This window comes from Eublepharis macularius, chromosome 19 (assembly GCF_028583425.1).
Source record: "Eublepharis macularius isolate TG4126 chromosome 19, MPM_Emac_v1.0, whole genome shotgun sequence".
NCBI classification, from domain to species: Eukaryota; Metazoa; Chordata; class Lepidosauria; order Squamata; family Eublepharidae; genus Eublepharis; species Eublepharis macularius.
In genome coordinates, this window is record NC_072808.1 from 12,871,490 (window position 1) to 12,889,718 (window position 18,229).

General features: G+C 44.9%; 1 protein-coding gene across 1 annotated transcript; it reads left to right on the plus strand.

Annotated features, from left to right (window-relative positions):
- Positions 1-10,281: 10,281 nt before the first annotated feature.
- Positions 10,282-18,146, plus strand: LOC129346605 (hepatic lectin-like). Its single transcript, XM_055003948.1, has 4 exons — positions 10,282-10,829; positions 12,665-12,777; positions 14,294-14,371; positions 18,078-18,146. The coding sequence occupies exons 1-4, from the start codon at positions 10,761-10,763 to the stop codon at positions 18,115-18,117; spliced, it is 300 nt and encodes a 99-aa protein (XP_054859923.1). The 5' UTR covers positions 10,282-10,760; the 3' UTR covers positions 18,118-18,146.
- Positions 18,147-18,229: the final 83 nt, after the last annotated feature.

Sequence of the window (18,229 nt, forward strand, 5' to 3'; positions counted from 1 at the left end):
TCCCACGTGCATGAAGTCGCTCCCGGAAGTGACGTCATCATGCAGCATCATTTCTGGGAGCGACGTCACACAAGCGGGAGAAAGGGTAATCCCCACGTGGGACAGAACATAAACTTGGCCCTCGGCGGAAAAAAGGTTCCCCACCCCTGCTGTAGGCGCTTGGGCTAGGCATCAAAGCCAGGGTCTTAAATAATGGAAAAGAGCAAGAGTCCAGTAGTACCTGGAAGAGAGCTGTGGCTCATGAAAGCTTCTACCCTTCCACAATATTTGCTAGTCTTATAGGTGCTACTGGGCCAAAGAAAGGGGGGGATAAGGTGGTTCAGAAAAAAGGATTGAAACTATTTACAGATGCAACATGGTCTTGCTGGGCTCATTCATCTTTAGGATACAGTTGATAATTCAGGGGTGCAGAAAGCCATTAGCTTCCACCTTTCCCCAGACACGAGACACCACAGTCTCCCACCAAAGGATTTCTTCCAGTGCACTTCTCTGAAGGCAAAATCCTATATCCACTCCTTTACTGTTTTCACCAGTTCTTGCTCAAAAAGCAGACACTGAGAGCCAAGCTACAAGTGACAAATGACACCTGCATGGCAAGTGAACAGATTGCCCTGCATTCCTCCCTGTTCACTTGCCATTCACTTGTGCTCCACTTGATGACTACTTAATCAAGTGAATGGCAAGTGAACAGGGAGGAATACACGTGAGTCTGTTCACTTGCCAGGCAAGTGTAATTCGTCACTTGTAGCTTGGCTCTTTCTCTCACCCCCTTCCCATCTGGCTTCATCAGCTGCTCCACGGAGCCCAAGTGGTTGCAGGATGCTCTGCTCACACACTCAACAGCACTAAAGGGAACTGATGTTTTGTTTTTGTTTTTCTGAAAGGGCAGGACTTTTGTCCATCAGTCCCAGTAAGGTTTAAGCTGCTTTTTCCCAGTCCTCGATCCACTTTGAGTCCTAGACCTACACTGTAACCATTACACCACACCAATTACTTAAATCAATGACATGATTTTTTTTAACATTCAACTTATATACCACCCTTCAGGACAACTTAATGCGCGCTCAGAGCAGTTTACAAAGTGTGTTATTATTATCACCACAACAATCACCCTGTGAAGTGGGTGGGGCTGAGAGAGCTCTAAGAGAGCTGTGACGGGACCAAGATCACCCAGCTCTGTTACCGGAAGTGGTCTCCTTGCAATTAATTATTTGTGGGGGAATTAGCAAGCAAGGAGGATGGATATACAAGAGGCTGGTAACCTCATGGACCATATCACCGGCTTTAACCGAGTCCCCTCCCCAAAATAGCAAATGAGGCTGGTTCTTAATATCAAACAATAACTTTTATTAAAGAACAATGCTTCTTGCACATACACACAAAATTACCAGGGGAAATAATTACACACACACACACAGTGTCCTAGGAAACTTAGCCAGAAATTGGGAATAGAGAGAAGGAGCAAGTATATTTACCTATCCTGAAGGGTAGTCCAGTTCGCAATGAAGAGAGAGAGAGAAGCTTCAAACGTCCAGCATCTTCAGCCAAGAGAGCAAGAGGCTCAGAGCAAACCTCAAGGGAACAGCGTTTGTGGATCCAATAAGCTTGAACGAAGGAAGAGAGGCTTAGGGAAGAGACTCTAAGGGAGGAGGCATCCTGGAAGCTTGCCCGATTTGAACGAGGCCAGGGCCTGCCTTTATAGGTAAAATGTGCCCTGAGGTGGGAGAACCCACCTAGCAGTCAGAATAAAGACTCCAATAGTCAGTTCCTGGGTTTGACAAAAGATTTGATTGCCGTGATGGGTAGCTGCCGGGGCGTGTGAATACAAATGTAAAACTAGTTCTAGTGTGGCACAAAAAGGATAGTTTGCTGATGAACTCCACCGTAGCTGAGTTAAGTACTTTAGGTGGGGAATGCACTGTATAAACTTATGAATGTCATTTGATTAGCTCCTCAATCACGGACAGGAGATCTCATCACGGAAGGAGAGAAAGGAATGTGCTAAGTGGGGATGACTCTGCGAGACCTTTGTGGCACTGTGCTCCTTGGGGGCCGGAGGGACTTCTCAATCACCCCTCATTCCATGCATGCCACATTCTCCCGGGCAGGACATAGCAACTGTTAGAGGCTCTCTGGTGGCAATACAGCAGCCATTTTAACTCCAGAGGCCTGAACATCTTTAATATCACAACAAGCAGCCATATAAAAACTGCTATTAAAATGGCAGAGGCTGGGCCAACCGCTTACAGCTGGCTTCAAGTGGACGAGTGGGGAATCAAACCTGGTTCTCCAGATTAGAATCCCATGCTGTTAACCACTACACCAAACTGGCTCTCGGCTGACATCCCATTCCAGACTTATACCCGCTCAGCTGAACATCTACCAGGAGCTCATGTGCATACAGATGAATGGCTCGACAAGCAAACTGGAATTTGGAAATACAGCTTTCCCAAATGTGAAGAGAGAGCCCTACAAATGCATTGGTGTGTACACATGGGCAAACGAACACATTTAACACCCCCACACGCATTCACTCACCCTGGGTATGTTGGTTGGAAAGGGCTACTATCCTCGTGTTGGAAAACGTTTCACTATACAGCCACAAGAACCAGAAACAGGCTTTTTCACCATAAATGCTAATCTTCTCAAAGCTGATACCCTAGCCAAGACTCTACACCTATGTAAGTGTCTCTAAACGCAGGGTACTCATAGTCCGGAAAACTGCACCATCCCAACTAATATTTACATGCTGCCTAAACCAACATAAACTATTGATTTCTACTCGGTTGACCTTCCACTGTTGGGATAGTTTTTGGCCAACCAGCCTTTGGAAATCCAAAGAACACCTTGTTTAGGCCCCGCCCCCTATTCTTAAAGGCTTCACCCCTCACCTCTGCTACATGAGTCATGACAAAGAAATAGACCGGAGTATACTTCTGCATCTGACAAAGAGAGTTGTGGTTCTCCAAAGATTATGCTACAATAAAGTTGGTTAGTCTTAAAGGTGCTACTGGACTCTACTCTTTTGCAACTACAGACTAACCCTGCAATCCTATAAAGAGTTACTCCAGTCTAATCCCATTGAAGTCAATGGGCTTAGACTGGAGTAACTCTCTATAGGATTGCACTGTAACACGGCTAACTCCTCTGGAATTGCCTAAGAACTCTCTATGGTCCAGAGTTCATTGAGTGAGCTTTTAAAGGTAGTTATAATCCAAAATTTCGTGCCCCGATTAACTTGTTCTTTCACAAGTTAAAAATTAACCTTTTTTGGAATACCTATTGTCAACCGCAAAGTCCCTACTTCAGAAACATCAAACCTGCACAAAAGACCTCTCTAGGCACCTCCCACCCTCTTCCCTCCCAAAGATGGATGAAGACAAGTTTCAAGATGACATCCGGACATACAGAGGTAAGTTTTTCTTCTCCTGTAAAATGGTGGGTTGAATTGTGGGCTTTTAAGATGGTCTAGGACGTTCAAACAGCCTTTGTACAAGCTGTCAACAACACAAAGCAAAGCCGGTGTAGAAACAACTCAAAACAATTTTTGCAAATGGATACAAAAGTTTTTACTAGTTATATTAGCTAAATAGCTAAAGTGCACAGACAAGTGTATAGAATAGATATCAAAGTGAACCTATATATACGCTCAGATACAATATAGCGGTATAATATAGTATATACCGGCACTGCTCCGTACTTACTGATTTGTTTGGGTCGTGGATGTGAGTTATTGGTGTGGTGAACATCCAGATTACACTTTACTGCCTGATGAAGTTTTGACCACGAAACGGGTATTGGGAATATTGCTGGCTGCAACCTGTAGCTCAGGAATATGCCCAGCTATACATTGGGCTGAGGAATATGCCCAGCTATACATTGGAATAAGTGTTCTGGATTTAATACCACCCTTCTGGCCATTGTGCAATACGACTGAAGAAAAAAGAGTCTATTGACCCACGCACTATATGATTGAAGCAAAAAGAATCAATTGATTTATGAACTCTTTGCATGTATCAGAGGACTATATTATACCGCTATATTGTATCTGAGCATATATATAGGTTCACTTTGATATCTGTTCTATACCCTTGTCTGTGCACTTTAGCTATTTAGTGAATATAACTAGTAAAAACTTTTGTATGCATTCGCAAAAATTGTTTTGAGTAGTTTCTCTACACCGGCTTTGCTTTGTGTTGTTGACAGTTCTGTATCCGCTGTGCCCTTTTGGTTGTTTTGTCTGTACAAGCTGTGCCAAGTGTCCACTGCAGTGCTGGCAGCTCTATGGGTTCTGTTCTGCTTAGACAGGGGCCAGCGTGTGAGCCTAAAACACAATCCACACAATATCTTTTATAAGGACCAACAGCATGCAAGCTGTGTACAAGCTTTTGAATTCTTCAGAATTGTTCATCAGGCCAGATGTAATAAAATAAAAGGGGGGGAGCAGATTTTAAGCATATTTTTGAGATGTGGCCATAAAAACAGCATATGGTAGAAGAAATGAGGCGCCCTGTGGCGCACAGTGGTAAGCGGCAGTACTGCAGCCCAAGCTCTGCTCACAACCTGAGTTCGATCCTGGTGGAAGCTGGGTTCAGATACCCGGCTCAAGGATGACTCATCCTTCCATCCTTCCGAGGTCAGTAAAATGGGTCCCCAGTTTCCTGGGGGTAAAGTGTAGATGACTGGGGAAGGCAATGGCAAACCACCCCGTAAAAAGTCTGCCAAGAAAACATCATGATGTGACGTCCCCCCATGGGTCAGTAATGACTCGGTGCTTGCACAGAGGGACTACCTTTACATTTTACCTTAAGCAAATATAGAAAGTATAGTCAAACCATCATCTCTTGGAGAAAACCATCTGACCCCCCACGGAACTCAGAGCAGCCTATAGGATTTTCTTCTAGGGTTGCCAGCTCCAAGTTGGGAAATTCCTGGAGATCAGGGGGGTGAAACCTGGAGAAACCTGGAGAAAGTGGGATTTGGGGAGGGGAAGGAACTTGGCATGGCATAATTCCATAGAGCCCACCCCCTCCCCAAAGTAGCCATTTTCTCCAGGTGAACTGATCTCTGTGGCCTGGAGACCAGTTGTAATTCCAGGAGATCTCCAGCCACTACCTGGAGGCTGGCAACCCTGGTTTCGTCCCCACCTCTATTTTTCATTGCATACACTTAATAAGTGCAAGGAAGGTTACCCCACTCCAGGCCTCCAAGCACACGACCTTGCGGATGTGAGCGCACACAACCTTGTGTGCGCTCACATCCGCATCTAAAGCTGCATCAAGCCAGTTCAGTGGAGCGTTTACACGATCAGGACCCAGCGGATTGTGCTCGTCCACGGCCAACGATGCAGCGGTCGGGAGGGGGGCTGGATCGGGGCTTGATCAGGGCGATCGTGCTCGGATCGTGAAGCCAGACACTCAGGAGCCAGCAATCTATTGCCCTGGCAATGGAGCCAGGGGAATGCCTGAACAGTGTTTGCCCTCCTTCTGTCGCCCTGGAAACACGAATGGAATCCCAGCTTGCCTTGATCAGCAGGACTTCCTTCCAACCACGGAGCAGCAAAGCAGTCACCAGCTGGGAGAATACAGTATACAGTAATGGTTAGACTGCTAGACCAGGTTATCTCTGGTTCAAATCCTCACTTTCCATGAAATTTACTGGGTGATCTTGGGCCAGCCATGGTCACTCGACCTACCCTACCATACAGGGTTGTTGTGAGGATAGGCCTAGAGGAGTAGACAACTGTGTATGCTGCTCAGAGCTCCTTGGAGGAATGCGCTAAATAAGTAAATGTAATACTATATACATGAGGTATACCCAAATAATGCTATCCACATATGATATCAGACCCTGCGGATCACAACACAGTCCAACACAGCACAATCAAACAAGAACAAACAGCTGAAAGAGAGCAAGAACATTCTGTGACATCACATCAGCTCAACCAATTGATGTCTCTCACCATGGCAAGTGCAATACATTATAGATCTGTACATTGGATAATTTTTGTCAAAGCACACATGGATTGGTACGTGGATGGCTCCCAATAAGAATTCTTGCTATTTCTTTCTCCCCTTTCTTTTAAAGAAAGAAGTTGGCTCCAGTTCAGATCAAAGCCCTACTTCCATGTCTACCTGCTCTTGGCCGTCTCTTACCTGCTGATTCTCGTTTTCATCATTGTTGGACTTTCCAAAGGTATTTGCATATTATTCCCCACCACCACCCTTTATCCAAAATGTTGCCTATGTAAAGGAAGAGATTCCGTTGTTTGGGACGCAGACTGTTATCAACATTATCAAAACCAAAGACTAAGAAAATGATAAAGACCATGTATCTGTTTAGAAAAGCAAAACCATTAAAAATAGACCTCTCAAATCCTTTTTCTGCAGCCACTTACTGCCTTCTAAAAGTAGAAGAACTAACATCACTCTTGGGGATTTGGGGGAGGGACCAGTTGGACATTCACAAACACAATGACCGGCTAGCTAGAAAGTTGGGTTGCTTGGTATCCTGAAACTCACACCCTGAGATTAAAAAATCTCAGGCGCAAAGTGATGCTGAGATAGAAATCTCAACATTTTACTTGGATTGGGGCCACAGCCCTTGGTAGGATTGCCAACTTGATCTTGGGAAATTCCATGAGATTTGAGGGCGGTCCCTGGAGAGGGTGGAGTTTGGGGAGGGGTGCTCAGTGAGGCTATGATAGCATTCTAGGACTTCTACTTCTTCTAGTTTCTATGGTATATCATAGATCCCACCCACCAAAGCAGCCATAACCTTCAGGGGAACTGGCTTCTGTAGTTTGGAGACCTGGGCTCCTTCTGCACACGTTGGATAATGCACTTTCAATGCTTTTTAGTGATCATTTGGAACAGGATTTTCATGTGTGAAACAAAAAATCCATATCCAAAGGATTTCTAAAGTGTATTGAAAGTGTGTGTGTGGAAACAGCCCAGTTGTAATTCTGGGAGAACTTTGGGCCCTTTCTTGAGTCTGATAACCCTAGAGCTAGGGAAAGGGTTTCAATTCCCTCCCCACAGATCTTTCCCAAATAGAAATAACTTCTGAGGCTGCTTTAAGCTTCAGCAGGGGAAAAAAGACATGCACGGTGCAGGAATTTGTCCTCCCCCACCCCGCGCCCAGCTGCTAGAGGAGGCATTTTGTATCAGGGAAACAGTGTTATGAGAAGAGCTAAACTCAAACTGCTCCCTCATCAATTTCACAATGCACACTGGACTGTCCCTTGCAGTTTTTAGGACAAAAGAAACGCCAGTCATTCCAATCACAGTACTCCAAAATCACACCGGGGTTGGCAGATTTGAAAAGTATTGGGGTTTGCCCTGAAATTTTAGGGTTTGACATTTTCATTTCACTTGAAGTATTTTAACTCCCCTCTTTTGCGTTACCATTTTCAGTAACATCACTTTCATCAGAACTGAGTGAAATGAACGCCGAGATTCCAAAGCGACCCCCTAGACTTGATGATCAACGTAAGCCCCTGTATATTCGTCCTTATATTTTCATCGCTTCCAAATTACAGCACTTTTTTAGAGCTTCAGAACGACATTATTCCCCGGAGGTCACTTCGATCAGCCACTAAGTACTTGCTGATGGTCCCTGGCCCCAGGGGGGTCAGCCTGGCCTCTACCAGAGCCAGGGCCTTTTTGGTCCTGGCTCCGACCTGGTGGAACTCTCTGTCTGAGGAAACTAGGACCCCGCGGGATTTTTTATCTTTCCGCTGGGCCTGCAAGACGGAGATGTTCCGCCAGGCATTTGGTGGGGGCTAGGCTGTCCTCTTGCTGGCCATACCACTGAAGACCTTCCACCATCCATGCAGGAAAATGCTGTATTTTAATATTTGATACCCGCCAATTTTAATTGTTTTGCTATAATGTTTATTTATTTTTTTTTTTTTTACTGTTTTAAACTGTTGTTAAACCACCCTGAGCCCGTCTGACGGGATGGTCGGTCTAGAAATGTGGTAAAATAAATGAATAAATTGTGCTTTGGTCAATCCATTCCCAAATTTCTCTCATCCTCAAGAGCTCTTTATCAATGCTTCTTTACTCGAGTCATTTTGGAAAGATTGCTATCCACCAGTATTTATTTAGATATCTATACAGGGCTTTCCTCTCCAAAAGCTGTCGCTCAAGCTGTAGGGTCATGAACTAACCACACTCTCAACTTTAGAAATTAGAGAGAAAGTTTCTTTCTTTCTTTCTTTCTTTCTTTCTTTCTTTCTTTCTTTCTTTCTTTCTTTCTTTCTTTCTTTCTTTCTTTCTTTCTTTCTTTCGTTCGTTCGTTCGTTCGTTCGTTCGTTCGTTCGTTCGTTCGTTCGTTCTAGGATTCCTTGATCTTTATCCAGACATCAGGGCCTCTTTTTCCTGGATCTTACAGAGTTTGCTTTGGATAGCATAACAATAATAACATACTTTGTAAACGGCTCTGAGTGGGTATTAAGTTGCCCTGAAGGGCAGTATAGAAATCTGATATTATTCTTATTCTTATTCTTATTCTTATTCTTATTCTTATTCTTATTCTATAACATATGGATGAGAACACAGGAGTCAACAGTAGCAAACACATTTCATTATATTAACTTGATTAGCATTACATTTCATACCTTTCCACTCTAGCATATTAGGTGATGCACCAGAACTGGGAGGTGCTTTGTGCTTATCGGTTACAAAGTAAGTGCTTTAAGTGTCTCAGATTTAAACTAGAACAGTTTTTACACCACTGTTTTTATAGGAAGCGCACTCAGGCTCTAACTGTCTAAACAATTCTTTACATTCCCTATTGGACTTAGGATTGCCAGTCCCCCTGCCTAAACTGATCTCCTCATCACATGCACACACACGCACATTCCATTTCAGCTGCACTGCTACCCAGTGAGACAGGTTCGACTGAGAAATACTGACCTAAGATCACTCAATGATATGACCGAGTGAGGATCTGAATGCAGCTCCACTCAATCTATTACTCTATCTACCACATTAAGCTTCCAAATGGCCTTTTGTACATCCATTGCGAAAGGGGAGGTCTCTCTGTGTTGTGTGATAGGCTGCTGTTTTTAATCTCTGAAGGCCCCCAATTTATTTGAGAGCCAGTGTGCCCCAATGCAAAGAAAAATGGACAGCAGTCTCAATTCAGAATTATATTAGCCTCTGCTTAAAAACCTCCAAAGAAGGAGAGCCGAAATGCAGCCCCTAAGCTCCTTAGAGGGTCACAAGCAATTCATTTTCTTGTGCTTCAGTTCTAGATCTGTACAATGGAAATATTCACAAGTCGCCATGCAGATAGAGACTTGCACTCTAAAAAGACAAGGAGGGTTCTCAGTCAACCCAGTTCTATCCTTTGTAGGGGAGAATTTTTCATTCACTCTTTGTACAATAGACCAGAGCAAAAAAAATAACAGAATATGAATAACCTTAAACTATCTTTCTGGCACGAAAAACTGTCTCCTGTCAAACTACCCTACCATGCGGAGATTTATGTTTCACCCCTTTACAAAACCCTACTCCAAGTCATGCTTTATTTTCATACTGTCTCAGTCTGCCACCTTGTGGTGAACAGCAGTTCATTCAGTCTTCTTTCCATCACAGGTAAAATCTTTTCCCCCCAACTTCAGAGTTTAGGGCTTTTCAGATGTTACAATAACACGTATCAGAAACCCACCAACTGTGTGTAATAGAGGTGTACACTAGCTGTGATTCTCCTGATATGTGTGGTTGCCATATTGTGTGAACAGGGTAACACACTATTTTCTACGGTGTGCATGAAACAGCAGCCTGGACGGCCCAGACTACCTGGGTCAGCCCTGGTTAGTATTTGGATAGGAGACTTCCAAGGCAAGGTTGCTATGCAGGGGGAGGCAATGGTAAACCACCTCTACTCGTCTCTTGCCTTGACAACCCCATGAAAATTCATGGGTAAGAGCAGCAGGATTGTTATCTGGAGAGCCAGGTTTGATTCCCCACTACTCCACTTGTAGCCAGCTGGGTGACCGTGGGTCAGTCACAGCTCTCTCAGACCTCTCTCAGCCCCGCCCACCTCACAGCGTGTTTGTTGTGGTGGTGATAATAATAACATACCTTGTAAACCACTCTGAGTGGGCGTTAAGTTGAAGTGCAGTATATAAATCAAATGTTGTTGTTGTTGTTATCAGTTGGTTGCAACCTGACTCCACATACTTATTCTTATTATGTACCTAATGACCACTGGATGATTCAGGGCCAACTGTTACACATACAAAGGCAATGCATGTGTAAATATACATAACATTGTGTCTGCACAACATAGTGTCTGCACTTTGCACATACTGGCAAGATTGCAGGCAATACACGCTCCCATCGGGTGTGGTTGGTGGCCTCCCGTTACATGTGACTGTAATGTCTAAAAAAGTTTTACCTCTGTTCTGAGAACTTGGAACTTAACAAGATGCTGCCAGAAATATTTCAAGATGGCTCTGTTATCCTGCACACGTCGTCCTCCGCTATTTCTCACACACGGCCCTGTTTGGACCCAGACTCTGTTCCCTCTCTTGTCATACCTTTGCAGTTCTTCACTCCCCTTCCCTTGATGTGCGGCATCATTGACAGATCGTCCTCCTGTGTTCTCAACAGTCTCCAGCTTGTATTCCCAAGCTCTGACTCCCGTCTCCTCACTTTCACCCAGTGTTCCCCTGCGGGCCTGACACCAGACAGTGGGAGTATTTCAACGAGAAGTGTTACTACTTCTCCCTAGAAACTGCTCCTTGGATGCGAGCCAAGACTCGATGTGAAGAGAAACAGTCTCAGCTGGTCACCATCAATAGTATGGCAGAACAGGTAAAAAGATGAGAGCGTCCGATGAGAGCAGAGCAGGCTACTGTGATTGAGTCAGAGATGCAATTTGCTAGTCGCTTGGATGGAGGACCTTGATCCTTTCTCTACCACCCATGGCACAAGTGGCACAACAGTTCATCTAGAGTTCAAATGAGCAGATATGTCTTTGACCCTTTCAGACTTTCATTGTCTTCTCAACCCTTTTACCAACTCGAGACTAGAGTGTGGTGATGCTATCCCGGTTACCTTTCCTTTCCCTAGAAAACCAGGGAAAACCAGATCTTTCCAGCATGTAGCCCCTGAGACAGACCAAGCATTTAACTTACAGGGAAATTTCCCAGTGGTTCCCAGAAGCGAGCCAGCATAACAAACCTCTAGCTACTCTGCCAGAGTCTTGGGGGCCAATTGGCTTAAAATTCCATCAGCGAGGGTAATGAGTGTCAGTTCACCAATGGTCTCTTCCCACAGTGCTGCCGGTTTTCAGGAAGATTACAAACAAAAGGGACCGTGGTGTAAAGTTACAAAGAGAAGAAAACACGACATTTTCTTCTGTTTGTAAGTTTTCAGGAGGAAGCAATGGATCCCATCGTTTGTACCACTGACCTGCATGGCCCCTGCAGTGCCGCTCAGCTTGGCTTGCTCCAGACCATTTTCACTTCCTAAATCCACTCCTGTACAGCAAAGAAGAACTAAAGGCGTTCACAGCTCAGCTTTCTGCTTTTTCACATTGGAAGAAGCAGCCAGGATAGTTCTGTAATGTTTTTTTTCCAGCTGCAAAGACCCTCCCTGCCCCCCCCCCCCGCCAGGGGTATTCCAAATAGGATAATCGAGGGGACCATGTTTGGTCCACCGGTTTATTAGCTGTAGAACCCTATGCCCCGTGGCACATAGGTAAAGTGTAGATGACTGGGGAAGGTAATGGCAAACCAAAAAGTCTGCCAAGAAAACGTCATGATGCGACATCCCCCCATGGGTCAGTAATGACTCGGTGCTTGCACAGGGGACTACCTATACCTTTTGACCTACCCTCATCTAAAAGCTTAAAAGTTCATTGAATCTGTACAAGGTTTTTGAGGTGGCAACGGTGGTACTCACTGGTATCTACTGGCACATTTTGGGGAACTGTCCCAAGACCGGAGAGAGGAATTGGTGGAAATTAATGCAACCATATATATGAGTACTGGCACCTTGAAAAAAACTGTATCTATTTGTCTAGATCTTGTGTGATTTGCTGATGCCAGTTTTAGAGCAGAAATCTCAAGCAGCATTCTGAACGACTGGGCCTCCCAGGTCCATCATATCCAGAGCTACCAGCCCCAGACTTCCTTTTGTGTAGACTGGAGGGAGGCACACCTGGTGGGAAGGGCAAAGCAAAGCACCGAAAGGCAGTGGGAGCATGGGCGGCTCTTTCTTGTGGGATTTGCAGGTCTAAAATATATGTGAGTAATTCATTCACACAGCTACAAACACCCACTCTCCATGCTGCCATGTCTGGGTGGTGGTTATAAATACAACTCAGCCAGCCAGAAAAGTAAGGAGGTAAAAGAAAGGGGAAAGAAAAGGACACCAATCTGGGCCCCAGCAGAAAAGGCCCTGCTGCAAGTCCCTGACGATCTACTGTTCAAATGGCGGGGGTGCCAATAGACCTCTCACCTACCCCCGAAGTGCATCTGGATCATACTGTCATTCGTTTGCTTTTTGAATGTTCCGTTCATTTTAGCTCTAGCTGCCTCCTCCTTCTCCCAGAGGCAAGCAAGATATCCCCCAGCGTTTCCACGCTGAATCGGCCACACAAATCCACGTGCCATCAGCCACCCTCCTCTGATCTCCCCTTGCAGAATTTCATACAGACCCGAACCAGGAATTTCCGGTTTTGGATCGGACTCCACGATTTGCACACAGAAGGAGAATGGAAATGGCTGGATGGCAGTGACTACAGAACTGGTTTCAAGTAAGCCCCGCTGCACAACCACCTCTGCGATATTTTGGGGTGCCTGAAACTGAACCTAGCTGTGCTGTGATTTTCTCCCACCCAGGAATGAAACAGTTCATTAGTGTGGGTGTGGGTGTAGCAGCAGCTCCGTCAACAACGTGACTTCATGGGATTTCTACCCAGTCTTAAGAGGGTGAATTCTATGGTATTACACGCCCCCCAGGTCCCTCCCCTCCCCTCCCCTCCCTTCCGCAGTTTCTGCCTCCAAATCCAGGAATTTCACAACCCACAGTTGGCAACGCTAAGCTGTTTGTAATGTTTACATCTCATAACTCAATTTGTTTCATCTGTTCTCTAAATTAAACTCAGGGTTTCATCTCAAAGGAGATAAACATGTAATAAGGGATTTTAATATCTAATTTATGAATGCAAAATGGGGGGTAGTGGTGTCCTTTTTTTAAAAAAAACTATTAAACGAATCTGCTTCTTTCTAGGTAACCACAACAAACTTAATACATTTCTGTTCTTTCTATATTACTAGGGATTTACGTTCATCTTTTTTTAATTCAAGGAGGGCGGAAGGCTTCCTTTCCATCTAAGGACTTACATTCCTCCAGGGTTGCCGGTCCTCTGCCGGTCCTCCAGGGTTGCTGGTCCCCTTACATTCCTCCAGGGTTGCCGGTCCTCTGCCAGTCCTCCAGGGTTGCTGGTCCCCTGCCGGTCCTCCACGGTTGCCGGTCCCCTTACATTCCTTCAGGATTGCCGGTCCCCTGACATTCCTCCAGGGTTGCTGGTCCCCTTACATTCCTTCAGGGTTGCCGGTCCCCAGATCCCCCTTCCCTATCTCTACCTCCCACAACCACTCACATGGCTGGCAGGATGGGGAAAGGGCAGGGGAACAGGCCTCCAGGGGCATGCTTCCAGCGTGGCGCAATGTTGTTCCCAGGAGTAGACCCAGAGGAGTTAACCATATTAGTTTGTAGTTGCAAAATAGTGAAGAGTCCATTCCCACCTTTAAGACTCACTGACTTTATTGAGCATAAGTTTTCAAGAACCACAGCTCTCTTTGTCAGATGCATCCGACGAAGAGAGCTGTGGTTCTCAAAAGCTTATGCTACAATCAAGTCGGTTCTTCTTAAAGATGCTACTGGACTCTTTATTATTCCCAGGAGTGACATCATCGCGCAGGCCCTGGGAGAGCTCCCATGCTTTGCGCTGGGCTGATTTGTACCCCAGATGGGTGGATTCTTTAAGAATTGGTCTGTGGGAAGCTCGGGACCGCTCCCAGGGCCTGCGCAAGGTCATCACTCCTGGAAATGATGTTATCACACCGCGCCAGAAGTACAGATGTGCTTCATGCGTGATGACGTTCAAAAGGTGAGTGCTGCTCCTCTCCGCCGGGAGGGTAACGGGACCTGGCAATTCCACCAGTTTTGGAAACAGCCTGGGCTTCTTGGAGAGTACACAAATAAGTTCACTTTATTCTGGGGAGAAAATGTGTTCATATAAAAACATAACTCTGCTTTGATCTCAGGTATTGGAAAGAGGGTCAACCCTCCAGTTCCCAGACACGGGAAGAGGACTGTGTCCAAGTTCGGATCAATGGGGAATGGTACGATTACAGCTGCAACTCTGAATATTTTTATGTCTGCGAGAGGCCCATGCCAAGCACCCCGCTGACATCCAAAGGGAAGTGAGCTCCTGCCGCTGCCTACCCCGAAGGAAGGAAGAGGAGGGGAGGGTAGAATGGTCCAATGGGAAAAGAAATTTTATTTCACTTAGTCGTTTCAGGTGAGCAGTTGAGTTGTTGTGCAGTAGAAGAGCAAGATTTGAGTCAATAGTACCTTAAAGACTGACTAGATTTCGACTGCTGTCTCAGAGCTCCTGTAAGACAACCAAAAGGAAGCTTGCAGTTAATAATAACAATAACATAATAATATTAGATTTATGCACCCCCTTCAGGACAACTTAATGTCCACTCAGAGCGGTTTACAAAGTATGTCATTATTATCCCCACAACAAAACTCCCTGCGAGGTGGGTGGGGCTGAGAGAGCTCTGAGAGAGCTGTGACTGACCCAAGGTCACCCAGCTGGCTTCAAGTGGAGGAGTGGGGAATCAAACCCGACTCTCCAGATTAGAGTCCTGTGCTCTTAATCACTACACCAAACTGGCTCTAACAAAAGCATGCTAGACATTCTGGCTTTTAAACTCAATAAAACCCATACATACATATTTTAAAGGGATCTGGTAGTATTACCTCTGATAAACGGCCATTTGCATTCAGTTACAGGAATATAGAAAAGAGTCCCGTAGCACCTTTAAGACTAACCAACTGTACTGTAGCATAAGTTTTCGAGAATCACAGTTCTCTTCGTCAGATGCATGTGGTTCTTGAAAGCTTATGCTACAGTAAAGTTGGTTAGTCTTAAAGGTGCTACGGGACTCTTTTCTATTTTGCTACTACAGACTAACATGGCTTACTCCTCTGGATCTAGTTACAGGAATGTGAACCAAGCTTAGATATGTTCATGCTGAGTATACAAATCATGCTTTTTAAAAAATTGTCACCACCTTTGTATCCATTCCTGACTCCCTTCTTTGCCACATCCTCTTCCACTTCTGACTGCAATATAAGTACTCTTTTTTTATTTGATGAAGGGAGCTGTTTGACCCTCGAAAGCTTATACTCTGGAAATCTTGCTCTTTAAGGAGCTGCTGACTCACATCTTGCTACTGACTCACATCTTGCTACTGACTCACATCTTGCTCTTCTACGGCTAACATTTTTCCTGATCTTCTTTGATTCTGCATGGGTGGAAACACCTTTTCTGAATTTTCCCTGAAACACCAGGAACGCAAGGCCAATTGTTAAGGAAGGCAAACTCCCCCAAGAGGCCAGTGAAAAAAGAACAACATCCAAAAATTTTTTGTTTGTTTTAGATTTCTTGAAACAGTTTAACTTTGTAAAATTTGATACTCGAGCGAAATCATGATGGAAATTTTGATGATGGTGATATTGTGTTATTTGGAAGCTGGAAATTGAGATCTCACTTTATGAAGAATCTTTTCTTGCAATCAGAGCTTTTTTTCAGCGGGAATGCGGTGGAACGGAATTCCGGCACCTCTTAAAAACGGTCACATGGCCGGCGGCCCCACCCCCTGATCTCCAGACAGAGGAGGATTTAGATTGCCCTCCATGCTGCTCAGTAGTGTGGAGGGCAATCTAAACTCTCCTTTGTCTGGAGATCAGGGGGTGGGGCCACTGGCCATGGGACCGTTTTCGCCAAGGGCAATCTAAACTTTAAAAAACTCCCCCTTGTTCCAGCTGACCCAAAGTGACGTCGTTGTGCAGTCTTGAGTTCCACCACTGAGTTCCACCATCTCTTTTCCCAGAAAAAAACCCTGCTTGCAATATAATAGCTTTGGTATCCAAGTACCTTACAGGGCTGTTGTAAGGATAATTGAGATAATGTACGGGAAGAGCTTTGGATAACCTGAAACACACCCACGTGCTTTTGTGCTTTTGCTACTGTAACTTTATAATTAAAATGCCTCCCAAATGACATTTTGTATTTGCACGCAAGAGATAATACCCACAGCAGAGAAATGCCAGATGGAGAAGCTACGTCTATTGTAGCAAAAAAAATAAACCAAATTTTAAAAAAATTAAAGCACAAGCGTTTGTGGACTCGAACTCATTTCTTCAGAGGCAGTTCAGAGGCTCATAGACAAGCAGACTTTTTCTGTAGGAGGTATTCAAATTATGGCAGAGCATCAAAGGCAAGTTCAGCGTGAAATGGTGTAAATCAAAAAAATACAGACAAGAATTCAGAAGATCTGTGATGGGCCATTTCTCTAGTTTAGCAGAGCAAGTTAACAGGTTTAACTAAGATCTTTCTGGGCTCATTCATCTTTAGGTTACAGTTGATAATTTAGGGGTGCATAAAGCCATTAGCTTCTACATTTCCCCAGACACGAGTCACCACAGCTTCCCACCAATGGATTTCTGCCAGTGCACTTCTCTGAAGGCAAAATCCTATATCCACTCCTTTACTGTTTTCACCAGTTCTCGCTCAAAAAGCAGACATTGAGAGCCAAGCTACAAGTGATGAATGACACTTGCATGGCAAGTGAACAGACTGCCATGTATTCTTCCCTGTTCACTTGCCATTCACTTGATCAAGTAGTCATCAAGTGGAGCGCAAGTGAACAGGGAGGAATACATGGCAGCCTGTCCACTTGTCATTCAAGTGTCATTCATCACTTGTAGCTTGGCTCTGAGACTTTTGAAATCTCCTGTGACAGGACCTGTCCCTGGAAATGTAAGTCCTGTTTAACATTCTCTTTGAGCCACTTGATCAAGTGGAGAGCAAGTGAATGGCAAGTGAACAAGGAGGAATACACGTGGACCAAGCTACAAATGACGAATGACACTTGAATGGCAAGTGTATTTCTTCCTGTTCACTTGCCCCCCACTTGATCCACTTGCCATTCAAGTGTCAATCGTCATTTTTTGGGGGGTCAATTTTGGTCATTTTTCAGCCACCTTACACATACTAATTGGAAACATGAAATTTGGGCAGAACATTCCTTCCCTGAAGGGATTTTAAGAAATTTGCCCCCTAAGGGGATAAAAGGGGATAAAATGTATTTTCCTAAAGGGACACAGCTTCCCTGTGTGGCTGGCAGGCTCTTGCCTGCTTGCATCCGTGCCCACTGCCAGCTCGGCCACTGTTCCCTGATTGGGCCAGCCTTTCAAGATCATTTGCATATGCAGGCTGATTGGGGCTCACAAAATTTCACACTTCATCCCCCTCCCCCAGACAGTTGGAACACAGAAGTCATTTGCATATGTGGCCTGATTGGGCCTCACCTCCTACATTCTAAACAGTATGCAGTTGCTATTGGGAGTCATTGACTGTGTCCTGAGGTAAAATGCACCTCCCAGTCTTCCCCACACAAACCAAAAAACATTACATGCCCATAAGTATTATAACTGGATGTAAAGTAGTTAAACACCATAGCGAAGCATGGGTATCGAGCTAGTTTTATATAAAAATATAACCTATTTCTAAAAGATTAATCTTTTGTGCCCTGATGAAGGACAAACAGCTTGATGATGGAGTGGGGAAGGGCTGATTCAGGGAGCAACCATGTCCTATGTTCTCAAGTTACTTTGTTGTCGTCATCGTCATTGTCGTCGTTGTCCTTGTTAGACCTAGGACTTGCTGCGTGCCATGCAGATGCTCTACCACTGAGCAAAACTTCTTTGCACATCCCCTTTCCTGCTGCAACCTGATCCCAATGCTTTTCCTAGGGGATGTTGGATATCTTGGAGAGAGGCTGACATTGTCTGACACAGGAAGAGGGAATTTTTGAAAATCAACACACATCTTTAGAGGATGGAACTTTTAAGCATAATCCAATCCAGTACTATTGCTGTAAAGCAAGGTAGTGATGATTGGTGGC